This window comes from Urocampus carinirostris, chromosome 6 (genome assembly GCF_059441175.1).
Source record: "Urocampus carinirostris isolate Australia breed hairy pipefish chromosome 6, RoL_Ucar_1.0, whole genome shotgun sequence".
NCBI classification, from domain to species: domain Eukaryota; kingdom Metazoa; phylum Chordata; class Actinopteri; order Syngnathiformes; family Syngnathidae; genus Urocampus; species Urocampus carinirostris.
The window spans coordinates 14,766,193-14,793,723 of record NC_142354.1 but is presented as its reverse complement, the minus strand read 5'-3'; the positions used below and the strand labels follow the sequence as shown (position 1 = coordinate 14,793,723).

The window sequence follows — 27,531 nt, the reverse complement described above, 5'->3', positions numbered from 1 at the left end:
GTGCGGCACAGTTCTGAGGTCATGAGATCGAACCTCCTGTGTGGAGTTTGCATGTTCTCCCCGTGCTTGCGTGAGTATCCTCTGGGTACTCCGGTTTCCTCCCAAATTCCAAAAAATGCATGTCAGGTTAATTGGCCAGTCCAAATTGTCCCGAAGTATGAATGAGCCAAGAGACTTGTCTGTCCCTGTGTGCCCTGCGACTGGCTGGCAACCAGTTCAGGGTGTCCCCTGCCAACTGCCCGAAGACTGCTAGGATGGGCTCCACCACCCCCGCGACCCTACTGAGGATAAGCGGTGCAGATGATTCATGAATGGATGGACCAACAGAACTTTAAAATCACATCTTAAGTTAACAGGGAGCCAATGCAGGCTAGCAAAAATCGAGGTAATGTGATAAAACTTTCTTGTCTTAGTTAAAATCCTCGTAGTGATCATTAATATCAGATTGTACAAATATTTGGAACGATCAACATAATTAGGGATTCAAATGTAAATACTGAGGTTTTATAAAGAGCTTGTGGTATTGATTCCTCAGGATGGCACTCTTAGTTTAAAGATACTCTGGAAATGTATTGAACCAACCTTTGGATTTAAACCGAGACCACCATCTAGAGGAGTAAAATAAGCATTGCTTTATTGTTGCAATTTTTAGTAGTTTTCAACCTGCAAAGTAACTACTGGTACATAAGATTCTGAGTATTTAACAGCTCTAAAATACCTACTCTGTCAGTAGCCAGTCAGAATACAGAACACAATGAAAAAAGCAAAAGAGTAAAGACGAACTGCGTTATAACAAGTTATCAATGTCATCTGAAATAATAAATTATATGTCCTGCTCTGAAGTATGAATTTCTTGTAATTTTCTGCCAAAGGTTTCAACAATAAAACAAAACATTTATTGGGGGGAAGGCGGGAAAAAAAAAAATCTGAAAAATTTACATTTCATAATGAAAATAAATTACAAAAGCTGTCTTCCGCCATCATGGCCTTATCTGACCTCCTTTTAGAACAATGGTTACATCAGGTCATTAAGGTTCTTATCTTGATTCATGATCACTCTCCATCAAGTGAAATAACACTCATAAATTTCTTATCTTGAAAATAACTAAACACATCACATACCGTAACCTGTTACGGTGTTTCAGTTTACCTTATTTAAGAGATCGCATGACCAAAGTGCTCTGTTATTCCTATCCATCTCGATGACACACTGTGAATAAATATTGTGACAGAAATATCGATTGCTTGACTATTTATGTTTCAAGATTTTCTCACACCGTCTACCTAGCAGAAAGACAGCGAAATAAATGGGTTTTGATCCCATTTCAACCCTACTTGTAATAATGGCTACATGGTAATAATGTTTCTTGTATTTTTGGGGGAAATGCAAAACAACTTCTAGCACATGCTCCAAACCAAAATGTTCGAAATATAATGTGTGTATATTATATATATATATATATATATATATATATATATATATATATATATATATATATAGATATATACTACTAAATACTACAAAATGACTACAAAACTAAATGAAGTGCTTAAAAAAATGGACTTTATAGATCATTTTGCTTTTGTTCTGAAAAGAAATACGATAAAAATACAACACAATACATACAAAAATAATACTAGAATAATACTGTAATACAACAATATTACTATAGAAATATTACACCAGAAATACTGCAAGACAAATAAGCATGAGCATGAGCATGAGTAATACTACAAAAATACAACCAGTGTAATATTAGAAAAATACTAAAGAATTACTACGAAATAATTTTACAGCAATACTGTACTACAAAATACCATCACATTAATATTACAATACAAATAAACTACTACAGAAATATTACCCCAGAAATACTACAAAAATACAACCAGTGTAATGTTAGAAAAAAACGAAAGAAATACTACTAAATAATTCTACAGCAATACTACAAAATACCATCACAGCAATACTAGAATACAAATAAACTACTACAGAAATATTACACCAGTAATACTACAAAAATACAACCGGTGCAATATTAGAAAAATACTAAAGGAATACTACTAAATAATTCTACAGCAATACTAAAAAAATATTACTTATTACTTTTATTATGAATCTGTGGTCTGTGCAGCCCTTTGAGACGCCTTGTGATTAAGAGCTATACAAATAAACATGACTCGACTACTTTGAATAAAGTGACTGATAATGATGAAAAATCCATCTCAATTTTAATAATTCATTTTTGGGGGGGGGGCATGGCAGCTTTATTGGAAAGCGAATGGGGACAGGAAAACAAGAGTACGAGAGAATCGGTGATGATGGTGCATAGTTGGTACAGTCTAATGCAGGGGTGGGCAAACTTTTTGACTCGAGGGCCACAATGACTTCTAAAATTTGACAGAGGAGCCGAGCCAAGAACAGATGGATTGAGTGTTATATGAATTACATACAGGATTTGACCTACTAATGATTAATTTAAATACATTTCAGTTGAATAAACAAAGCAGGAAAACTCACCATCAGTTTCAGTGGGAACAGTGTTGTTGATCTCCCTGTTTTGTCAGTGCATCAAAGTCTGGGGTAAGTTTTGTTTTGGCGATTCTCAGGATCGATCCGAGGTGTTGGTCAGTTATCCTGGATCTGTGACGGGATTTGTTCATGTTCATAACACTGAATGTCTGCTCACATACATAGGTCGAGCCAAACAAGGCCAGCATCTTCTGTGCCGTCCTCCGTAGGTTTGGAAAGGTGGGTTCGTTCAGTGAAGCATAAAAGTCGTTAAGTTTAAGAGTGTTAAACTTTTCCTTCAAAGTGGCGTCAGACTGAAGATCGATCAGTTCCGATTGCACCTCATGTGGTACTGTTTCCGGGTCTTGTGAGAAGGGACAAGACACGAGCTGAAGTGACTCATCAATGTTTTCAAAATCAGAGAACCGGCGACTGAATTCTCTGTGCAGGTCATCCAGTGATTTGCTGTATTTCTTTGCATATCGCGTCGCCTCTTTCTGAGTGTCAAGTGTGGCGAAATGAGTGAAAGGTGTGTACGCAACTTGTCTGGAGAATAATATGAGCTTAGATTTGAACGCTGTAACATGTTTGTACATGTCATGCACAAACTGATATTTCCCCCGCAGTTTCACATTCAGCTCATTCAAGTGTGAAAATATGTCCACAGCAAGCGCAAAATCACAAAGCCAGTTCTGGTCTCGTAGCTCAGGAAATTCGTCAGATTTCTCATTGAACTCTAAAATTGCGCCAATCTCCTCTTTCAGGTCCCAAATGCGTTGAAACACTTTGCCCAAACTTAACCACCGGACACGAGAGTGGTAAAGTATGTCCTGATGATCCGCATCAATTTCCTCCAGGAACGTGATGAACTGACGATGCTGGAGTCCCCTTGCGCGTATCAAGTTTTCGACTGGATTTGCAACATGACTAAGCTGTAATAAAGACTTGCAAAGTGATTCCCGATGGATGAAACAGTGAAGGAAAATAACACCCTGTTCAGGGTTTTCCTCTTTTACTTTATCCTGGATTTGTTTAAGCAGCCCAACGTTTTTTCCTGTTGAATTTGGTGATCCATCCGTCGTGACAATGGCAAGTTTACTACAAGGTAGTTTATGTTTCTCGATTGCAGCAGACACCTTTTCATATACTGTATGTCCTCTCCCCGCGTTGTTCCTTTCAGGGACTCCATGGTCAAAAACTCCTCCATTATCTCAAAGTTGTCATTTATTCCTCGGATAAAAATTATGAGCTGCGCTGTGTCTTTCATTTCATTACTTTCATCCAGTGCAAGTGAATATAACTGAAAGAACTCTGCCTTTTTGTTTAGCTGGCTAGCTATATGTTCATCAATTAGTTCCACACAGCGAGTCACAGTCCAACGTGACAAACTGATTCTTTCGAAATTGCCTCAACTTTCCGGACACAGAACACCTGCAGTCTCCACCATGCAGTCTTTCAAAAACTCACCTTCGGATAAAGGCTTGCTAGCTGCTGCTAATTTGAATGCCAGCAAAAAGCTTGCCTTGGTAGTTGACTTCTAAAGCGCAGTTTGTCGGTGAAAAAAATGTTGCTGGGACAGTAAATTGGCTGCCATTGTTTCAGCTGTAGCTCCCCTGTTCTTGCACCGACAGCTTGCTGGCATAATTGGAATGCTTCGTAGCAAAGTGACGGCTAATATTGTACTCCTTAAAAACCACGATGCTTTCTTGACATATCAAGCATACAGCCTTTGATCGGAAACATTTTGTTGTTCCGCCCCGAAGCCTTCGTTCTGAGAGCGCCGGTCTTCTGGTGATCCCAAGAGCCAATAAGTGTTCCGCTGGTTCGAGAGCGTTCTCCATCCGGGCACCGGAGCTGTGGAATGCTCTTCCCCCTGAGATCCGATCTGCAACCTCAGTGGAAATGTTTAAATCTAAGCTTAAAACTCACTTCTACTCTATAGCATATGAATAACCTAAACTGCTTATGTGTAATAACCTGTGAAGCCCTTTGAGACTCTTTGCGATTAAGGGCTATACAAATAAAAATGACTTGACTCCATTCTTTTTTTAAACACTCGGCACTCACTGTCGACTTTTCTTTTCTTTGATAAACTCAAGTAAAAAAGCATTACTGCGAAAACCGAGAAGGAGAGTGCTTCTTCAGGGAAAAGCCTAAGCGCAAAGAAAAGGGGGCAAATACTCAAGCTATCTATTGGGGAAATGTGGGCATTACAGGGGAAAGTAAATGAACAATGTTTGCTGGTATATTTTTTGATATATTTGGGAGATGTTTGGCGGGCCGGATTAAAAAGACCAACGGGCCGTGTATGGCCCGCGGGCCGTAGTTTGCCTATGCCTGGTCTAATGCAATAGTCTGCGGTCTGTGCAACCCTTTGAGACTCCTGGTGATTAAGGGCGTCAAAAATAAACATGACTTGACTGAGGTTTTTGAGTTTTTCCTTGCCCTCATGTCGGTTTTAGATCAGGTGATGGTGTCACAATAGTCTGTAGTTTGCAATGAGCTGTTGTCTGTGCAGCCCTTTGAGACTCCTTGTGATTAAGGGCATCACACATAAACATGACTTGACTTGCCCAAGACACACTACCAAGGTGGTAGAAGGATCCTTGAAGTCGTGTCAGTGTTTTTCTTTTTTGGATAGACAAAATCATTCAACATGGTAGAATGGATTTTTTTTTTCTAATTTAAGCGAAATAGTATATCGTGTAGCCATGTTTTAAAGGCAGGTGGTTCTCAAGACTCCAAAAGTAGTATCCTCAGACGAACAGACTGAATAACCTTTGTCGAGAGATGGCTATGAAAATCAGTGTTGTAAACAAAAATGAATCACATTGGATAATGCAAAATCGTTTTATTATTTCCAGCAAAATTATTAACAAATGCATAGACAAGACATGGAAACAAACACTAGGAGGCAAAGAGAAAAAAAGATCCTTGAACAAATGAGTGAAATACTTGTGTTTGGTTGCAATAATTGCTTCCCAGTCCAAGAAGTAGCAAAACCATGATCATTAAAAAGAAAGTGACACTATAAAGCTGCACACACCCACTGCTCTCCATCCCCTTTCAAAAGAAGGCAACCGTATTGAGGACTTCTCAAATGTCTGACAACATTAGTGTAAAAACGACACTATGTTTTTAGCATACAAGTGCCATTATTTATGGAATGCCGAGCAGCGTCTATACACCTAATGAGGAATCGGGATGCTCCAACTAATTGCACAGAGAAAAAAAACTCGCTCGTTTCCTTGTTTACACTATACCGCATCCGTTTTCAATACGGATGTGTACAGACCGCAAAATACACCGTTTTAGATTGGGATCGATTAAATGGTACAGTAGTTTTTGTCGTGTCTCAGTACGTAATTTTCCACTGCTTGACGCTGGCGTCGTGGGATGTGGTGACCAGGGTGTTTTCGTCCAGCCAAGTCAAGCTGCTGACATGGTGCAGCCTGTGACAGTCTGGAGAACCCCAAGAGGAATAAGAATTAATACCATTTGAAATATTATAAATATTTTCACCATTAAGAAACTGGATAATAGAATACAAGTTATAAAGTCAAAATAAAAATTAAAATAGATGGCTAAAAAGAGATAAGATAGGGATGGAGAGCAAGAGAGACAGCTCGACATATAATAGCCAAAGCTAGCTAGCCCGAGCGTAAGAGCGAGAGAGTTATAGCTAAAAAGAAATAAAGAGCGAGTTAGCAAGAGAGATTTAGCAACATAGAAAGCTAGAGGGAGAAAGAGAGGGGTAGCGGGAGCGAGATATAGTAACGTAGCGAGCTAGCAAGAGAGTAAAAGAGACGGAGCCGGCAACAAAGAGAAAGAGCTGGCAAGAGAGCTAGCAAGAAAGCTAGAGTGAGAGAAAGAGCACTAGGAAGGGAGAAAGAGAGCTAGTGAGTTACACATATAAAGCCAATGCTAGCAAGCGAGCGCGAGAGAGAGAGAAAGAGAGGGGTCTAGTTAAAAAGAGATGGAGAGAAAGGTAGCAAGAGAGAGATAGCAACATAGCAAGCTAGCAAGAGACAGAGCTGGCGAGAACAAGAGATGGAGACATAGCGAGCTAGCTTGTGAGTGAAAGAGAGATGGCTAGAAAGAGATAAGATATGGATAGCGAGCGAGAGAGACAGCTCGGGAGAGCGAGACATATAATAGCCTAAGCTAACTAGCATGAGCATGAAAACAAGAGTCATAGCTAGAGAGGTAGCAAGACAGAGATAGCAACACAGCGAGCTAGAGTGAAAGAGAGATAGGTCGTGAAAGAGGTAGCGAGAGCGAGAGATAGCAACATAGCAAGCTAGCGAGAGAGACAGAGATGGTGAGAAAAAGAGAGAGAGAGAGACATAGCGAGCTAACAAGCGATTGAGAGCTAGCAAGAAAGAAAGCGCAAGTAAGAAAACTAGTGTGAGAGAATGAGCACTAAGAGAGAGCAAGTTAGAACTACACATATATAGCCAAAGCTAGCTAGCGAGCGAGAGTAAGAAAGAGAGAGTAGTATAGTTAAAAAGAAATGGAGAGAAAGGTAACAAGAGAGAGAGAGAGATAGCAACATAGCAAGCTAGAGTGAGTGAGACAGAGGGAGCGAGAGATAGCAACATAGCTAGCTAGCCAGAGAGCAAAAGAGACAGAGTTGGCAAGAACGAGAGAGATAGTGACATAGCAAGTTAGTGAGAGAGCGAAAGAGAGAAAGAGCTGGCGAGAAAAAGAGAAAGACAAAGCGAGCTAGCAAGAGAGAGAACAAGGGTGAGCAAGAAAGCTAGTGTGAGAGAAAGACAAATAAAATGAATATTATTAAGATACTACAACTACTACAATAAGTTTAATCAATCATTTACCAATAACAGTAGTAATATGATTATGATGATTATTTATTAATAAAAATGACTTAAATTGCCATTTTTCATTTTATTATATTTACTACTTTAACATTTTTAACTAACATTTATCTATTATTAGTAGCACTGTTGCTGGCATAACTATCATCATGATCAATATCATTTTTCCTACCTGGAAGCTTTATCCGCTTGTCCGCATCATCAACCGTCCAGATATAAACGTTCATGTCCATCCCACCAGTTGCAAAGTGCTTATCGTCAGGCGCCCAGGCTAAGGTGACGGGTTTTGCGTGGTGTCCATAAAACTCATGTTTCATCTAAAAAAACGAGGATGAAACTTTCAATGAAGGATACAAAACCATTTAAAAGGTATTCACAAACTGTTGTTTTTTTTTTCAATTAGGCACAGAACCTGTAGTGTTCCAGCCCACAATTATGCAAATATTGTTGCAAAACTTAGTCTCAACCATGACCCACCTGGCTCCCTTCCTATTGCGCTGTAACGTCATTGAAAAAACACCCCTTTCAAAATGGCGAATACTGTTAACGCGACATGTGAGGCAGCTCCGAAACAATCAGCGATTGTAGTGGATAGGGGATGCATCATTTCTGCTCGGAGAAATTGGAACTTTGCTCACCGAGTGACAGGGGACGTGTGACTGTTTTGTCTGAGTTGCATAATTCCACTTCCAAAAGCTGCGTGGGGTGAGTTTACTTCCAGCCATTACGGCGTGTGCTCCTTGTTTGCCTTTTCGTGTTATGTTTATTGCCTGGTGTGTCGCGGTTGGTATAATTATTGTCAGGCTATCTCCTCGTTAATATGGGACTGCCGAGGGCTTTCCTGTTTGGATTGCTCCTGGTTGGTACTTGTTGGCTGCCCACCGTACGTTGTCTGACTGGCTAGCCTGGCGCTGGCGCCAGTTTTGCCGTCTACATTGGTTTATTCCTAGCTACTTTAGCTTTTAATAGCAGTCCTCCGTGACCACCCACAAAGGCCGCCCTCTGTGCCTGCCCGGCGTGGCCTCCTTTCATTGCATGTGGCTGCCAAGATATTTACTTACGATTGCTCCCGGCAAGCCTGGCGTTATCGCCGGTTTTCCTGTGTACATTGTTTTCACCTTCGTGCCCGCCCTCTGTGGCCGTGGCCGCCCTTCTTGCCCGCCCTTCGTGCCTGCCCTCGGTGGCCGCCCTACCGGCCTGTGGCCGCCTTCTTTGCATAGCGCTGCCGGGGGCTTTCCTGTTATTGCTCCAGGTTGGTGCTCCTTGGCTGCCCACTGTGCGTTGTGCCTGGCTTAGCCAGGCCAGTTTTGCTGTGTACTTTGGTTTATTCCCAGCCGGCTTAGTTTTTAGTTGCCGCCCTTCATGGCCACAATGCAAGAGAGATTTCGCTAGACCGCACAGGCACATTGGATAATTGGAAAATGAAAATAATTGGAATACACAGATGAAATCTACATACATTTCCTCAGATTTTGCATGTTTAAGAATTTGAGAATACCTTTAATCATAAGTCTGCGGACGTTATTTACCGAGTAGGATTCGTCCGAATGATTAAAGAGCGTGGCCACTTTCTTTTCATCGATGACTGCCAGATAGGCTCCGTTGTTGGAGTAAGCCATATCGGTGATGGTACCTCGGACCTTTACGGTTTTGCCTTCGTCCATCAACTTGTTGCCTTTCACAGAGTAAAGGCGAATGACACCGTCCTGCAAAGTGAGAGAGGAACATCAGTGTGACACTGGAAGATAAATCCTCATTTATACGGAGCATTAATGTGATAGAAGGTCCTTTTTTAAGGATGAGGCTTTTCAGAGTAGCAGCAACGAGTAAAAAAATAAAGTTTATAAGAGACGTCATTGTGTGTGACTGCGTGCTCTAATTTCTGTTAATGAGCCAGTGCGAGTGTCTTTTTAGTGTAATTGGATTAACGCCGATTGCAGTAATCCAATACCAGCCCTTACCTCTCCTCCCACGGCAGCAATGCTCCCTGAAGGATGGAGAACACCGACCTCAGGGTCGTAGTCAAGATTATCCTTTGTGTCCACCTTCTGTTTGTCTTTCAGCAAAACTACCTGGAAAAACAAAAACATTGCAAAAAATAGATACTTCATTCATCCTCGCAGGGAAATTCACACTTCCAGCAGTGTCCTTGTGTTGAAAAATAAAATATCAAAATAAAGATAGGGAATACAAAAATACCCAAAATAACGTTTTCCTATAGAGTATTTAAATAGTGCTACGGAAAATACACACTAATAAAAATAGGGTAATATGCAAATGTGGGGGTGGGGTTTAATGTAGGCTTTTACTCCCCAGGGTGGAGTTAAGGAGCCTCACGGCATGAGGAAGAAATGATGATCAACTCCTTGCCCTGAAGAATTCTCGTGCCAGCATGATTCCCCATTTACCTGACGTGGTGAGGGAGCCCTATCGTGGCTGCAGAGCCGGAGCTAAGGTAAAGGCTAAGCGGCTAGCAGCGAAGTGGCGATATGATATAAGCCTTCGGTACTGTCCGTAATCATTGGAAATGTGAAATAGTTAGCGCGTGTGCAGCATAGTTCTGAGGTCGTGGGAACCTCCTGAGTGGGTTCAAATCCAGCTCCCGGCCTTACTGTGCGGAGTGTATGTTCTCCCTGTGCTTGCGTGGGTTTTATTTTTTTAATATTAGAATTGTTTTCTTATTTCATCTAGAGCTTCAGTGAGGATCGCCGACATGTTACTTCTTAGAAATAATAAAAATTTAAAAAACACATTTTTATATTCTTAACCATTTCCCTACAAAAAAGGAAATAAAACACAGAAGAAAGAAAATTGATTATGGCAGATGATTTTGCTCATTTAAATAAGCATTTTGACTCAAATAGGAAATACAATAAAAAAATCAATTTTAAACCGTAAAAAATAGATATTAAACAGCTGATCTTTTTGTTAATGCTCTAAAATGTGTTAATTTTATGGATTTCACTATGTTACAAATAACTCCTAAAATTATAGAAAGGAAAATAATTATTATATTATTTATTCATTTTATTGTTCCCATTTTACTAAAAATCTATTTGTAATTGTACATTTGCTAATTATATATATATATATATATATATATATATATTATATACATACACACACACACACACATATATACATACATACATACACATTATATTATATATACAAACACACACACACACACACACTAATATATATATATATATATATATATATATATATATACTGGACTGTCTCAGAAAATTAGAATATTGTGATAAAGTTCTATATTTTCTGTAATGCAATTAAAAAAACAAAAATGTCATACATTCTGGATTCATTACACATCAACTGAACTATTTCAAGCCTTTTATTATTTGAATATTGCTGATTTTGGCTTACAGCTGAAAAAAACTCAAAAATCCTATCTCAAAATATTAGAATACTTCCTCAGACCAAGTAAAAAAAATAATTTTATAACAGCAAAACTAAATCAAACATTTGAAAATGTCCATTGATGCACTCAGTACTTGGTTGGGAATCCTTTTGCACGGATTACTGCATCAATCTGGCGTGGCATGGAGGCAATCAGCCTGTGGCATTGCTGAGGTGTTATTGATGCCCAGGATGCTTCGATAGCGGCCTTCAGCTCATTTGCATTTGTAGGTCTGGTGTCTTTCATCTTCTTCTTAACTATACCCCACAAATTCTCGATGGGGTTCAGGTCAGGGGAATTAGCAGGCCAATCAAGGACAGTGATGCCATGGTCAGTGCACCAGTTACTGGTCGTTTTGGCACTGTGGGCAGGTGCCAGATCATGCTGGAAAATGAAATACTCATCTCCATAGAGCTTTTCAGCAGATGGAAGCATGTAGTGCTCTAAAATCTCTTGGTACACAGTTGCATTTACTCTGGACTTGATGAAACACAGTGGACCAACACCAGCAGCTGACATGGCTCCCCAAACCATTGCTGACTGTGGGAACTTCACACTGGATTTCAAGCAACTTGGATTTTGCTCTTCTCCAGCCTTTCTCCAGACTCTGGCGCCTTGACTTCCAAATGAAATGCAAAACTTGCTTTCGTCTGAAAAGAGGACTTTGGACCACTGTCCAGTGCTTCTTCTCCATAGCCCAAGTCAGACGCTTCTTCCGTTGTCTTGAGTTCAGAAGTGGCTTGACCATGGGAATACGGCTATTGTAGCCCATTTCCCGGACACGTCTGTGAACTGTGGCTTTTGATACCTGGACTCCAGCTTCAGCCCACTGTCTTTGAAGCTCCCTCAAATTCTGGAAGCGGCTCTTCTTCACAATTTTGTTAAGGCTGCGGTCATCTCTCTTGGTTGTGCAGCGTTTCCGGCCACATTTTTCCCTTCCAACAGACTTTTTGTGGATATGCTTTGAAACTGCACTCTGTGAACAGCCTGCTCTTTGAGAAATTTCTTTTTGTGTCTTACCCTCCTGATGGAGGGTATCAATGATGGTCCTCTGGACAGCAGTCAGATCAGCAGTGATTTAGTTTACTGAACCAAGCTGAGTGTTTTTAAGGCTCAGGAAACCCTCGCAAGGTGTTTCGAGTTAATTAGATGATTCAGGTGATTAGTTGAATAGCCAACTTGTATACTTTTTCATGATATTCTAATATTTTGAGATAGGATTTTTGAGTTTTCTTAAGCTGTAAGCCAAATTCAGCAATATTAAAATAATAAAAGGCTTGAAATAGTTCAGTTTATGTGTAATGAATCCAGAATGTATGACATTTTTGTTTTTTTAATTGCATTACAGAAAATAAAGATGTTTATCACAATATTCTAATTTTCTGAGACAGTCCAGTATATATATATATATTATATACATTAGTACCAGTAAGTTACAAAAAAAAAAAAATCATAAAAAAAATTACATTTTAGCAAAAACTATTCCATTAATTCATTTTAATATTCCTATTTTACGATTAAAAAAAAGATAAATAGCAATAAAGGCAAATAATTCTGAAATTGAAAGAAATAATAAGTGCATAATTGTTTTCTTATTTTACTAATCTATAAAAGCATAATACAATCATTTTTCGACAATCTCCCTAAAACCTCACAAGGACAATATCCTTTTTCTGCAGTGCTTTGATTTTGCGTAGATATTTGATATACATTAATCCCTCGCTATAACACAATTCACCTTTCGTGGTCTCGATGCTTCACCAATTTTCATCATGCATTGTGTTCTGCATTCTGATTACGCTATAAGAGATTACCTATTGGTACAAAATAAATAAATGTACCGTAAATTCCGGACTATAAACCGCTACTTTTTTCTCAAACTTTCAACCCTGCGGCTTATTCAGTGATGCGGCCAATTTATGTAATTTTTCTAACGGCCGCCAGTGGCGCTCGAGTACAAAAGGTAAGCTTTAGACCGGTGGAATATAAGCGCCGAGGAAGACTGCAACTTCTTGGCTTGTGCATCACTTAAATTAGCGTAAACATACCCTCATCATGAAAAATGCAAAAAGAAAGGCACATCAAAAGCTGGTCTGCTGCGTGACGGAGAGGAGGGCACAGAATCGGGAGTGGATGAGAGTTCAAGCGACAATGACAGCGCGAGTGAGGCTGCAGGAGCTTGGGACGACGTCTATATGACAAAGTTTCTTTCCGACACTGAGGAAGACGACTTTGATGGCTTCAGTTCTAAGGAGGAAGATGAGGACGGTTTACCGTGATTTTTACAAGTACGGTATGTTTTTTTACCAGACCCGTTTACTGTGTTGCGAGCGTGTTGCTAGCGTGTAGCTACCATTAACTGCCCTGTCACAGGCACCGTTTGGGATGAAAGTTATATTATGATTATCAAAGCTTTGAAAACTCTCTCGGTGTACCGTCTTTCTTTGTAAATATACGTAACCATGTATAATATGTATTTGCAACTGTATATTTTTGTAATGTATTTATTTGTATTTATTTTGGACACTTATTCTGATATGTTTTGCACGGGCGAATTAAAAAGAAGGGGCGTAACAAACGCGGGGCGACGGGAAGTGGGGACCGGTAAAGGTGAGTGTTTGTGGACACGGCAGACAATAGTGGATATATATTTTTTCCACCCTTACCTTTGGAAATATACACTTTCTTCCTTGGATTACTTTCAACGGGACCCGGACTCTGCAGGTCTGCATCAAACCTTAAGTACCGGTATCATTTTCCATTCATTTTGCCGGCTGTGATTTTTGGACTGTGTACTTTAATGAAGGACATTCAGTTTAAATCGCGGGACTTAAAGTCGGGTTTGGGTTAATTTTGTGTTACATTTTTCAATGGGGGCGCGTGTGGCTTATATACAGGTGCGGCTTGTGTAAGTCCAAAATCGGTTTTCCTCTTAAAATGTGGTGGGTGCGGCTTATAAACAGGTGCGCTCTATAGTCCGGAACTTACAGTATACAGGTGCAGTATACTGTATTCTTATTTGTTTAACAAATTCTGAGGCCTATCATAAGGGTTTTTACTTCATTTCCATTATATAATAGAGAATTTGACTGTGTAATAATTGTAAGAAATATTTGATACAGATATATATCTTATCATTTATCACCAGCCCGGTAGCCGAAATGGTAGGGCTTTCGCTCCGGGACTAGGAGGTCGCTGGTTCAAGCCTCGGCCGAGACTTACAACATTGGTACTCATTGCCTCCCTGCTTGGCGCTCAGCATTAAGGGTTGGAATTGGGGGGTGTTTTTTGACTAATGACTCCCAACACAGCAGTTGGGTCTAAAATGGCGGCGTCTTGTTTGGCTGCGGCTGCATCGGCTTGCTACAGTTTAACTGTCTGGGTAAGGTGTATCGACATTTTGTTCTGTCTGCATGGTTACAAAGAATGAAAATAAAAGTAAATTCTATTCTAGTAAATTCTATAAGATAGATAGATATATATGTACTTCCTGTACTTTAAAATATCTAGTACCCCTTGAAATGCCTTCAAAAACCCTTAGGGTTAGTAGTAGACCAATAGAAAATCTTATATTAGGGTCCAACACTGATTAGAAGGAAAGTGATTACCTGGCCAATGCACACAACAAGCGTGTAACCTCCCTCGGCGATTGAGATACTCTTAGGCTGGGTTTCCATTTTCACCACATCAGAAGCACTGGAAACAAGACAACTCAGCTTATTTTAGGGCTCTCAAACTCAGTTGACCAGGGACACAGGAAAAAGGAGTCTGGGCTGCATTAGGTTTTTCACAAGAAAAGCTATAATAAAAAAAAATCCAATGTTCTCAAACATATGTTTAAAAAAAAAAAAAAAGAAAAAAATATAATATAGATAAACAATTATGTTAAAAAAATAATAAGGAAATCAATCAGGAATTTGTAAATACAATAATATAAATAAAGGAGATATAAACAACTCCAGAAACCAAGTAAAATGTTTCAAAAATACATTTTTATTCTATTCAATTGCCTCTTTTGCCAGTTCCTTAACTTTCAACTTTTTAAACATGAATGGAACAGTGAACATGAACTCTTCTGAATATGGCCTCTCGTGCTACTAGAAAAATTATCATAAAACAACCCCAAAAAATTATAACAAAACGATCAAAAAAATACAATGAAAATCGACTGAAACACCACCAACAAAATGACCAAATAATGACCCCAAAAACAGAGGAGATGACCCAAAAATGAAAGTAAACCAAAAAAAACTACTATGTAAATATTTGAAGAATGTACTGAAAGTATGACAAATAACTGAAAAGTATGGAAAAAGTATAAAAGCTAGTGAAAAGTGTGAAAAAAAGTACTGAAACAGACCCCGATAAGCAGGTAGGCGCCTTGCATGGCTGACTCCCGATTGGTGTGCTAGTCTGTGTGTGAATGGGTAAGTGTGAAGCACATTGTAAAGCGCTTTGGGAGGTCTTCATTGACTTGAAAAGCGCTATAGAAGTGCAGACCATTTACCATTTTACCTAAATAAGTCCTGAAAGCCTGAAAAAGTGATGAAACGTATGTAAAAGTACTAAAAAGTAAATACAATTCAGAAGGACGAAAACAAAACAAAAAACACTAAAAAATTATAAAAAGAAACCAAAAGACTAAGACGATAAAAATGACCGGAAAAAAAATCTAAAAACGAAAATCGACTGAAAAACGAGCACAAAAACCACTGAAAAAAACAAGCCAAAATAATGAAATGAATTGATCTGGATTCATATAGCGCTTTACAAGTCAATGAAGACTTCCCAAAGCGCTTTACAATGTGCTTCACATTTACCCCTTCACACACACACACACCAATAGCAGCCGTGCAGCCCTGCAAGGTGCCAACCTGCTTATTGGGGGCATTAGGGGTTCAGTGTCTTACCCAAGGACACTTCGACATGTAACACGGAGGAGCCGAGATTCAAACTGCGATCTATTAATCCCAAGATGAGCGCTCTACCTCCTGAGCCACTGCCTCCCCAAAACGGACCAAAACCACTTTTTTTTTGCCACAAATTACTTGTGAACCGCAGTTTGACACACCTGCCTTATTTGTACTAACTCAGATTATTCACTCAATTGAATACATGATAAAACAGCTGGCCTTATTTACCTGTAATCCTTCTTGTCGATGCTAGAGAAGCGCGCCGTGTCATCCATGCTGCATGTCACCACCTCGCCGGAATTGACCACCATCTTGCTCACCTGGTTGCTGTGGCCCTTTCCCAAGAAGCAATCGTTCTCCCCGGTTTCTGCATCCCAATAATGTGAGACCAAGGTTAAGGGAAATGCGTGTTGAGATGATATGCGACATCACGGTCCACAAATCTGTTGTAAGGATATTGATGTGCCCGTCGTGGCTTCCTGTATAGATGTATGATCGTCCGTCACTCTGATGGATTGTCACACACTGAATGGATTTGCTGTGGCCCTGTGGGAAATACAAGGATGTGTCATGGTGCCATAAGGGAAGAGTCAGCACCCAGGAGACAAAGCGTAAAGGTTATGCTTTTATGCTTTGACTGTTTCTGGGTTTAAAACTTCCATTATGAATGTCCTACGACACAAAAGGTGTCCTTGCAAAGGTTGTTTTTTTTTCATATAGATGAAGGTTACCTATTAATACGCAGTATGTCACAAAGCGAGTACACATTTATTACGTTCAATAGAACAACACTGAAGAAACATTGCTGTGACACAATAAAAGTAATCAATACAAAGCTTATAAAGCAGTGTAAATGTATTTTTCCCCTCAAAAAAGTAGCTAACCCCCTGGCAGCAGATGATGAGAGGTGGATGTAGGGCCTGGGGGCTGTCAGCCTGTACGTACTCAGACCAGCATGAGTGGGGTCAACCAGGTGAGGAGTAAAAACATGCTTGTGTCGTGCCTAAAGTCAAGCATGGTGGTGGGAATGTCATTGTGCAACTGGATTTGGGGAGTTGTATTTTGTTGAGGAAAACATGAACTCGGGCATGTACTATGAAATACTGAAGCAAGGAGAATCCCCTCCCTCCAGAAACTGGGTCGCAGGGCACTGTTACAGCACGACAATGACTCCAAGCACACCACTAAGATGACCAAGGTTTTTCTAAAGAGGCTATTGGAAAAGGTAATGGACTGTCCAAGCATGTCTCCAGACCTAAACCTAATGGAACATCTTTGGTGCATGATTGGCAAAAAGGGCTACCAGTTTGAAATACATTTCTAAAATAACTCATCTTGTGATTACTGCATCGTTATTCCTAGATTATAACTACGAGAAACAGACTTAAAATAGGCTTAGTCCTCAGTTACAATCAAATTAAATTAAATTCCACTGTAACATGTGTTCTAAGGAGGACTCAATATTATACTTTTTATCTACAGTAATAGAAGATTTCCAAATTGTTGCTATTAAATTGGTTTAGTCACTTCTATTCTTAAGAACTCTGATCACAATTAAAAGCTCTCATGTCAAATCAATATTTTGCTGAAATTATGACTTATGATGAAAAAGTGTCCAGTCAAGCTAAGTGATTTTTTCCAAAAACTATCAACATGTATTAAAAATAAAGGAAGAAATGAATACAACTTTGTTAGCCTGACCTTGATGGTGCGTATGGGTCGGTCAGGATTGTTCTTGTCCAAGTAGTTAATGTATCCAGACAAGGAGATGCTGAGAAGGTGATCATTCTGCCACAAACAACCGAGCTGCTGATCTGCAACCTCAGAGCCCATATTGAAAGTTGTGACGGCCGTATTAGCGCCCACATCCCACAACTTGACAGTCTTGTCCCCTGAGGCGGAAATCAGCTGGGAGCTGTCTGGACTCCAGCTTATCTATCGAAAGAAACAAAAATGAGGTAACATATATTTCACTCCAAGTCGCATTGGATTACAAAGCGCTCCCCCAAATAATACTGTGCCATATTTATTTCATACAAAAGGCGCACTGGACTATAAGGCACGACATATTGAGACTACAGTAAGAGCTACTGCATGTATAAATTGAGATTATTGTAAGAGCGACTGCGTGTATTTGTGTTATATATATACATTTACTATAAATATTAACCCAATGATTGAACAGATGATAAGTGTCGCTGACCAAAATCGTAAAACAGTGTAGGCAATGGAAAACGAACCAGAGTAGTAGAGGTGAGGGTGACACTTTACCACAAGACCACCTGTGGTACAGATGACATACGAAAATGTATTGGAATTAAAACCATTATCACACTATGTTTACTCACAGTGCCAGCAACACTGATTTGCATAGTGCATTCTAATAGGTTAAACAGTATATCCACTTCTGTACCAGTAAGTCAATAACCTCTCAGTTCAATAAGTATATGTACATAAAGGGGCTTGTATAGTATCTTGTTGAAAGACTGACTTTTACAAAGTTTTTTTTTTCTTTTCTTTCCAAAGATTTACGTTGGGTATCAAGTTCGAAGTCTCATTTCCTTGTTTTGTAATTTTCTTTTGTGTGGTAAAGTCTGTTTTTATGTTTTGATCTGGAATGTTTTCCCAACAAGAAAAAAGGGGGGAACTGTAACAGGTGGGCACTTAAAAGCTTTGCAGCTCCTACAGCTTCAGGCAAGTTAAATTCAGGACATTTTAAGACTTTTTAATGTCTTTTGAAAGACATTTTTAAACCAAGTCAACAAAAAAATTGAAACTGAAATTGAAAAAAAAAAAAATTCTTGCACACAATACACTGTGGCTTGTACACATTACCTGGCACAGCTTTTAGCCATGGTGAAAAACATTCGCCGGATAGCAAGTTTGCTATGTGTATTGTGGGTAGACATAAGCCACGCGTCTGCTCTGAAAGGCTCGATTGGTCCCTTGATATTGCCAAAAAAATAAAATCGGTGAATTATGCAAAAAAAACATTGATACATGTTATTAAGCCTTTTCAGCTCAAACAAATATAAATCTTAATAATGTGTCTGTATTTTTAAGACATTTTAATGTCAATTAAGGCCTTATTTTTAGAATAATGAATTCAATGCCTTTTAAAACTTCAATGATCCGCAGGTACTCTGACTTGGCTTCAGCTTACTCCCTTTGTCTACATGTTTATGTATAATATTGTAAAGTTCAGCTGTTTTTTGCTTTGAACAAGTTTTGCTGTTCTTCTGTTAAATAGGAGTTGAAGCTGTCCTTATATTTTTGTTCTTGGCCCAAATAAACTTCATTCATTCATTTTCTCCATTCTCTAACACTCAGTAGAGAGGAAGTGGTGAAACTGTTTAACCTATCAGAAAGCACTATGCAAATCAGTGTTGCTGGCACTATGAGTAAAAAAAGTGAGCTATTGAGACAAGATCGAATGCCTTGTTGTATATCAGCTGTACCACGGGTGGTCTGCGCTCTCACTGCCACCACTCGGGTTCGATTCCCGTTACATACAATGTTTTGCAGTTTAGGTCAGCAATGTTTATCAAATTCATCAGTCATTGAACAAATCTTGCTTGAATGTGGTAATTGACAGTAAAAAACTGATATGGCAACATATGCCAATAATTTGTGTATTCTTCATTTAGGTGCACCTTATATATAGTACAGTAGTTGTTCTCTTTAGCATTAAAAAGTGCCAAACTTACAGCATACACTCCTCCTTTGTGAGCCCTCTCTCCTCCCAGCTCGCAGACAACCTCAGCAGTTTTTCCGTCATAAATGACAATCTGACCCCAAAAAAAAAAAAAGATTTTCCTGAAACATTCTGTAACGTGTTATTTTCACAAACATGGATTTGAATAATATGCTTTAGTTTTCTTCAGGTGAATGCGTACCTTGCCGTCAGCACTGGCCGTGGCAAAGTTATTTCCGTCGGGAGAGTAACGTACACAGTTTACAAACTGGGTGTGGGTCTGTCAACAGGGCAAATTAGAAAAACGTTAACAATTTTAGGTACAATTCAGTGCAAGTCAAAACCACATTTAATGACAAATTCTAAGTATTGCCATGTGAAATGAATCTAGATTAGGGGTCATCAAATTTTTATTTGATGAGCGCTACCTTTAGTTACCTAATAGTCCAAAGGGCTACTAGTTTAATATGTATTTCTAAAATAACAAGTTGTAACACATCCATTGCAGCCTGGTCATCCTGGAAGAGGGATTACCTCATATGCGGTATCTTCATTTTCCTCATGCTGGGACTTTAGAGTTTTTCTTTGCCCTCATGTAGGTTTTAGATCATGGGATGGTGTAATAATAGTCTGCAGACATTTACACAGTACTTTTGTTCGTTAAATAAATGCTTGAGCCGGTAAAAGGGTTTGTTCTTTGTGTATAGTATTTAATTGTGTAGGTTTTGAAAAATAAAAATAAAAAATAAGGCTTCTATTTCAGGAATTTCGTCTATCACAGCTTTGCATCGTTAATTGTGTTCTCCACTCTGATTGGCTAAACAGTTGCCTTGCCCATTAATATTTGACGGTACAGTAGTTATTTGTCAGAAAAACATAACAGAGTATTTTATTGTGTAGGTATTGTAAAAGAAAAAAAGTTTCGATTTCACAAATTTCGCCTATCATGGCTTTGTATCATGCATTGTGTTCTGCATTCTGATTGGCTAAACAGTCTCCTGGCTTATTCTTTGAAAGTACGGATTTCTTAAAAAAATATAAAAATAGCGTTCAGTTATTTTTTTGTTAAATACCTGAGTAAAATAATTGTAAAACCTAAAAGGTTTGTACTTCACAAATTTTGCCTATCACGAATTTTGCCTAGGAATTATTGTACGTGTCTGTATATACACTGTAATTTACTTAATTTTGTTTTTTATGACAACTTCACCTTTGAATCATAATTCTACTGAACAAATACGGAATAAAAAGTCAGAGTCATATTACTAGAGAAAAATGCAAAAACCAATTGTGACAAATGACTTAAATCATATCCACAGGGTATGATTCTTGGTCAATTACAATAACAAGCTTCAAATCTGAAAACAAAGGCATCTACTCACACGCAGCGTGCACTTGAACTTGAAGGGCGGCCCCTCGTAAAAATTACCCATGGTGTCATCGCTTCCGGTGATGAGACGGTAAGGACGTGTGGGACGAATGTCCACGCTGTTGATTAGTTTGGAATGGCCGGACAGAGTTCCCACTGAAGAACCAGAGTCCCACAAGAATACCGAGGCGAACCTGCGGTAATTGTTTTCTAGTAAATGCTTGGCCGTCAGATGGTTTCATTATTATCGGTGCCATTTGTGTGAAATCACATTTAATTGATTGCACTTTAGTTTTACAAGAGAAATATGAAAGCCAAAAGTGCTGTAATGCGTATTGTACGATGTGATTATGATAAAACAAGCCTACTCTAAATTTCATAACAAAATAACTTTTCCCAGTGATTCAGGATATCGGATTAGCATTGTCACACACAGGCTGCTTCACTTCAATGCCAAGATCCGGCTTACGTCCAAGGAGCTGGATGATGCATTACGCCGGGGGGAAAACAGCGCCCAGCTGATGAAGGTGCTGTATTCGAGTAAAATAAGGAGGATTATCCTGCTACTGGTAACCATGGAAATCAGTACGATCTGTTTCATATGGGGGAGCAAACCCCTACCCAAAAAACACGGCCTGGTGAGGGTCGCGCGCTGCCAGGCTGTACTTGCCCAAGACACACCACAGGAAGTGGCATCCCTACGACCTATCGGGTCAAGGGATCCGTGAACTTTAATCAATAATAATTCACATGTCACTCTGAAGTGTTTCCAAAATTGAGAATGGTGGTTTTCTGACACAATAGGACACCAGAATGCGGAGACCCCGCATTGCAGCGTTTTCACTGTACAGTGTGGAGTAAGATGTTTTTCTGGGCCCCTCTTAACAGCATTATCCCCACTATATGATACCAACCACATATTACTTTGCATGCTCAAAAGCATATGTAGAATTTTGTCTCTAAGATGCCTCTTAGCTATTGGTCTATGTCATATAAAATAATATAATATAAAATGCTGGTCTACTATTGGTTTGGGTCACTGCGTCGTCAAAATACAGATATGATCTTGACTAAACTCCCTCCCACAATGCCTCTTTCTTTCTTCATTAAGTTCATAATTCTGTGTGCTTCGTAAATACTTGGCATGTTACTGCGACACAATATTTCATTGTTTGTTGTCATCGGCTATGGGTCCAACGCTTGCAGTTATTATAAAGGGAGAAGCAAGACAACCATGGAAAGGAAGCTTGAGATAATAAATACGTATAAGGAACACTTATTGTTACCCACAATAGGGAATATGGTGATAATAAATGTCCCGATCGTTGATTGGTTAAGAATAAGGAGACCATCAAAGTATTTAAAGTGCATGAAAATCCTTGCAAGTAGAAGTTTTAAAATCAGTTTAGATTTTCATCCAACCTCAGAGTAGATTCCTGACATGTACCTTGGATCTAATGTACATACAAAAATAAAATCAAAACACTCACTTTTCTCGTCCATCCCCGACAACAGCAATCCTTTTGCTGTCTTCTGACCAGGCAATGTCCTTGATCTTGCCCGATAATGGAGTGTACTCGTACTTGAGGAGGTGTTCCTTATTCACAGTGTCCCAGATGCGGATCTTTCCTGATACATCTAAAAAAAAAAAATTTATATATATATATATATATATATATATATATATAACAATTTTACATCGGTAGTTGGGAGTGATAGGGACTCTTACCTCCAGAAGCAATGTAGAATCCACTAGGGGCATACTTAGCAACAGTAGCCGTATGAGCGTGTTCGGTGTATATGTCTGCTATGGCTGGGTTCTTCCAAAGAAATAATGAAAACATAGATATCAGTTGTCCTTCAGAAGCTGCAAAACTTAATTGAAAATGTGACATGTACACTACGGTTCAAAAGTTTGGGATCGCTTAGAAATGTTCTCGATTTCGAAGGAAAAGCATTGTTTTTTTCAATGAAGATAACATGAAATATCAGATATACACCCATATGTTGTTAACATGGTAAATGACTATTGTAGCTAAAAATGCCCGTTTTTTCATGCAACATCTACATATATGAATAGAGGCCCATTTCCAGCAACCAGCCTTCCAGTGCTCTTATAAGTGTTTGTGGATTTGATAACTGTGTCAGAAGGCCACGGTGCGGAGGTTCAGGATTCAAGTCCAGCTAGTGGGTTTCCCCCGGGCACTCCGGTTTCCTCCCACATTCCCAAAAACATGCATGTTAGGTGAGTTGGCCGGTCTAAATTGTCCCTAGGTGTGAATGAGCGATTGAGTTGTCCATTCCTGGCTGGCAACCAGTTCAAAGTGTCCCCTGACCACTGCCCAAAGATGACTGAGATGGGTTCCAGCACCCCCCGCGACCCTACAGAGGATAAGCGGTGCAGATAATGGATGGCTGGATTTCAGATGCGCATTATCAAGGGGCCCATTTAGGTTACCCCGAGCCCTTAAAGTTACTCTTGGTTGGAGACCCCTGATCTACAGTGAAAAGTCGCCTCCAGGTCGGAATGGGAAAAAAGGCCATATCTGAGACTAACCAACAAAAGGGAAGCGATTCATATGGGCAAAAAAAACACACACACTGATAAAGAAAAGTGTCACTTTTCATGGAAAACACAAAATTGTCTGGGTGACCCAAAAACTTTTGAACGGTAAAGTATACCTTGAAATGTATTAAAAAATTACATGAATGTTCCGGATGATGACACATTTCCCATTGGTGTAGAGGAAATTGTTGCCCCGAGGATCACCGCTAATCACTTTGGCGACTCCTCTTTCCATCTGCGGGAGACTGGCAAACACTTGGCCTGAAATTAGAGTGTGTCATATTATTCATTTTCAGGCAAATGAGGAATTTACAGCATGGTCTATGAAGGATCTACCGTTTCTTTAGAAATGTGTACTATCTAGCTAAAGGTGCCATGATCTTTGATTTTTGCAATCCGGAGATGGAATAAGAGCTTGCTCTGTCCACTCCACGCATCGGCCCGGTATAGCAGTACCTCCGGGAACGGTGCATTCGCAATGATCGCAGCGAGGCTTTAGGGCTAGGACCTTAGCTTGGCCTTTTGGCTGAGAGTAAGTGTCCCGGCTCCTAGGCTTTGTAGCGTATTATGAACTGACCGATAACGGATAATGGATAATGAATAACGAAGATAGCTAAATAACCCTTAAAAACCCCAAACCCCCATGTAGCACAAAACAGCAAAGTTAAGACATCAGGTTGAAGCCTATGTAAGAGGTAATATATATTGTAAATCATATTCTACAATGGACAGAGAATCTTCAAGTCTGGACTTTTTTCGTAACAGCATTAAGAGCGCCAGTTTTAAGTCGAAAAGTGGTTCTTAAACAATGTTATCACTTAAAAAGAAACTGCACATAAAATCTGCTGTAACTGCAAATGTCCAACAGATGGCATAAATAACATTGTCAATACAAAAAAATGAGCACTACTTAATTATTTTCTTTTTCAATTTTCATAGTTTTTATATAACATACGTATTTAGTAATTTGCAAAAAATTGGAGTCTTAAACTACAGAAGATTCGTAGTATTTTGTAAAAGAGCAATATATATGAAGGAGAAATAGTGAGAGAGAGAAATAGAATGATTAAATAACTTAAAATAATAATTCTATATTTACATACATTTCACTTGTTTAGAAAAACCTTTCAGAATTTCTTTTAGTGAAATAAAAAAGGTAATCTATCTCAAATATAAGCAACAAATTCTGCTAGTGGAACAAAAATATTTGACTATATTAAACTAAAAGGTACCTCTACAGTAATGATTTGTTTAACCTGGTATAAACAAGTACTGACTGACATGATAACGCTCAAGACCACCTCTGGCTAGAAAAAAAAAAGCACAATTGAAATAATAAAGAAGTTGTATCGTAAAGACTGAATAAACAAGGTTATAAATGACTGAAATAATGAATAAGTGATTAATCTTTAAAAAAATACTTGTACAGCAAGTCTTTATCGATACTGGTTATTGCAAGTACTGGTATAATAACACTCAAGGACACTTCGGGCGACAAAATAAAGCACAAGTAAAATAATGGAAACGTTGTATAATCACGACTACATAAATTAAGCTATTTGTTTGCTGCTAAATAAATAAAAAAATATATAAAACTAATTTTCTGAACTTGTTGCAGCAACTACCAATAGGAGAACACTCAAGGCCACATTGCGCACAAAATAAAGCACAACTGAAACAATGCAAGTCGTGTAATCACGAGTAGTTCATGAACTTAGTCTAGTCCCCCTGGCCATTAGACTGTTAAATGGCCAATCTAACATATAGTTAACTTAAATCTAAACGGCTGCTAATCTGACTTTTTGCACTACTGGCAGTTTTTTTTATAGCTTGCCACTCCTTGCACATTGCTCTCTGCACTATTGTAATTACAGCGTTATTGTTACAGTGTTAATGTTACTGTGTACCTGACTTGTTAACCTGACTGCCCATTTTGCACATCTGGTTAGCTACTCTTCTTGCACTATCGGCACTATGGTAAAATACTATACGTAGCCAAAATACAATACAACATTATTTATATCTGTACATTCAAGGAAACTGTGGGGGTCAGATGCATCGACATTTCGTTCTGTATACACGTGTACTAGAATGACAATAAAGTAGATCTGAATCTGAATCTGAATCTGAACTTAAACATCCATCCATCCATTATCTGCACCGCTTATCCTCAGTAGGGTCGCGGGGATGCTGGAGCCCATCCCAGCTATCTCTGGGCAGTTGGCAGTGGACACCTTGAACTGGTTGCCAGCCAGTCGCAGGGCACAGAGAGACAGACAACTCACTCGCTCATTCACACCTAGGGACAATTTGGACCGGCCAATTAACCTGACATGCATGTTTTTGGAATGTGGGAGGAAACCAGAGTGCCCGGGGGAAACCCATGCAAGCACGGGAAGAACATGCAAACTCCAGGATCTCATGACCCCAGATATTATTATTATTATTATTATTATTATTATATTAACTGTGCTGCACACGGGCTAACCACTGCGCCGCTGTGCTGCCTGAACTTATACAATTACAATAAAATAGATGAAGATCTTAGCAGTGACTGGAATAATGACGACGTTATATATTTTTAAAAATGCAACTGAACATTACAAGAACATGTTTGTCTGGACTGGTTCTAGCAAGGACTAATAACACTCAAGGCCACTTCTGGATACAAAATAAAACAAGTGAAATGGAAACGTTGCACAAATACGACTAAATAGATAGATGAATTAGAAATAATTAAAGTAGAAGTCATGGATAAATATATTCAATCGTGGTCAAAGAAAAGGTGTGCCATCTTTAGGTGGGGTTTTCAGAAGAAAGAGAACCCAACCTGTCACTACTTGTCACAACATCGCGTGAGGACAATAACACAAGCTCACCAGAAGATATATTTCAGACGTTCAAATACGTCAAACCTCTATAATTCGATCACTTATGAATGAATTAAAACCATCGAACTTAAATACAATATTTTACAAGCATTCGGATCACGTGTCCAAATCATCAATTCCGATACAGAAGAAGCTAGCTAGCTACATGCTAATCGGGTGTCTGGTTAAGAGGGGGACACGCCAATTTCAAATTTTGAGTGATTTTCTGTCAGTGAAGTTAACGTGCATACTCACTGAGTTCGTACGACATGTTTCCTCGTGATCACTCGCTTTAGAGTGCGCTTTGAGATCAATGAATCAATGGAGACAACGAAAGGCTCTCTCTTGTCACACGAACCCGGAAGCAGGTAGCGCCCTCACACCGCTTGCCTTTGCCCATATATGGTAAACTCGCATACCACGCTGCCGCTGTCATCCACACAACTACTGCTGCGTGAAAAGGGATTTCACGACGCTTGCCCCACCCTCGATTTCTATTTCCTAAATCAGGTGTCAACCTTTTTAAAGTTGAGAGATACTTTTGTGACCGATTAGCACAAGGGACTACCAGTTTTGAGCGTATCGTGTTGATACTTTGTTGTTGCTATGTAATTATTATGGTATTCATACAGTTTTTACAGATCCCTTAACCGCATGAGGGTGCAACTCTGGACAGCTTTCTCCACTGCTGACGGCTCCTGGCCTGTTTTAGGGTTGTGGCAAAGTTAGCACCAGTCAAGTCATGTTTATTTGTATAGCCGTTAATCACAGAGTCTCAGAGGGCTGCACAGACCACAGATAATTGTAAACTACAGACTATTATGACACATCCCCTGATCTAAAACCTACATAACGGCAAGGAAAAACTCAAAAAACTCAACATGAGGAAAATGAAGAAACCTTGAGAAGAGACTGCACATGAGGTAATCCCCCTTCCAGGATGACCAGGCTGCAACGGATGTTACAATAACAAATAATACACAGATTTTGTCAACATAAAATATAGGTTATTCATATGTTATAGAATAGAAGTGTGTTTTAAGCTTAGATTTAAACATTTCCACCGAGGTTGCAAATCAAATTTCAGGGGGAAGAGCATTCCACAGCACCGGATGGAGAACGCTCTCCAACCTGCGGATCTCTTCTTGGCTTTTGGGATCACTGGTAGTCCTTAATACTGTCCGCCCACTGAAGTTTCTGTGTGCCCACAGTTAACAACAATACCCCGACCCCGTAGGGTTCAATGTGCCCCCTGATGGTGTTGCGCACCATTTCGTTTGTCACGTGGACTTAACAGCTGATGCTTAGAAGTTTCACGTAGCATCGCATCGCCATGGCCTGGATTTTC

At 39.3% G+C, this 27,531-nt stretch overlaps 2 protein-coding genes and 1 pseudogene across 2 annotated transcripts; 1 reads left to right on the top strand and 2 right to left on the bottom strand.

Moving 5' to 3' along the window:
• Window positions 1–2,529: 2,529 nt before the first annotated feature.
• Window positions 2,530–3,719, bottom strand: LOC148363908 (general transcription factor II-I repeat domain-containing protein 2-like). The gene is made up of 2 exons (XM_088337330.1): window positions 3,661–3,719; window positions 2,530–3,307 (listed from the first exon to the last, which is right to left on the bottom strand). Exons 1-2 carry the CDS (start codon window positions 3,717–3,719, stop codon window positions 2,530–2,532), a joined length of 837 nt encoding a protein of 278 aa, XP_088193456.1.
• A 1,629-nt stretch (window positions 3,720–5,348) lies between these two features.
• wdr1 (WD repeat domain 1) lies at window positions 5,349–26,604 on the bottom strand. The gene is made up of 15 exons (XM_088338017.1): window positions 26,439–26,604; window positions 23,453–23,574; window positions 22,477–22,567; window positions 22,238–22,385; window positions 20,761–20,941; window positions 19,581–19,658; window positions 19,392–19,472; window positions 17,386–17,619; window positions 16,143–16,230; window positions 15,913–16,066; window positions 14,380–14,467; window positions 9,312–9,422; window positions 8,880–9,056; window positions 7,523–7,667; window positions 5,349–5,974 (listed from the first exon to the last, which is right to left on the bottom strand). The coding sequence occupies exons 1-15, from the start codon at window positions 26,452–26,454 to the stop codon at window positions 5,868–5,870; spliced, it is 1,821 nt and encodes a 606-aa protein (XP_088194143.1). The 5' UTR covers window positions 26,455–26,604; the 3' UTR covers window positions 5,349–5,867.
• LOC148363907 (U2 spliceosomal RNA) lies at window positions 23,648–23,791 on the top strand (annotated as a pseudogene).
• Window positions 26,605–27,531: the final 927 nt, after the last annotated feature.

What these genes read in the sequence shown, in the direction of transcription:
- wdr1 (XM_088338017.1), bottom strand. An exon ending in GTCGGGGATGGACGAGAAAA is followed by an intron (nt 20,942 to 22,237) that starts GTGAGTGTTTTG and finishes CAATTACCGCAG; the next exon opens with GTTCGCCTCGGTATTCTTGT. An exon ending in TTGTTGTGTGCATTGGCCAG is followed by an intron (nt 9,423 to 14,379) that starts GTAATCACTTTC and finishes TTGTTTTTCCAG; the next exon opens with GTAGTTTTGCTGAAAGACAA.
- LOC148363908 (XM_088337330.1), bottom strand. Translation starts at nt 3,719, where the DNA reads ATGGAGGAGTTTTTGACCATGGAGTCCCTGAAAGGAACAACGCGGGGA. An exon ending in ACGCGGGGAGAGGACATACA is followed by an intron (nt 3,308 to 3,660) that starts GTATATGAAAAG and finishes CCGGTGGTTAAG; the next exon opens with TTTGGGCAAAGTGTTTCAAC.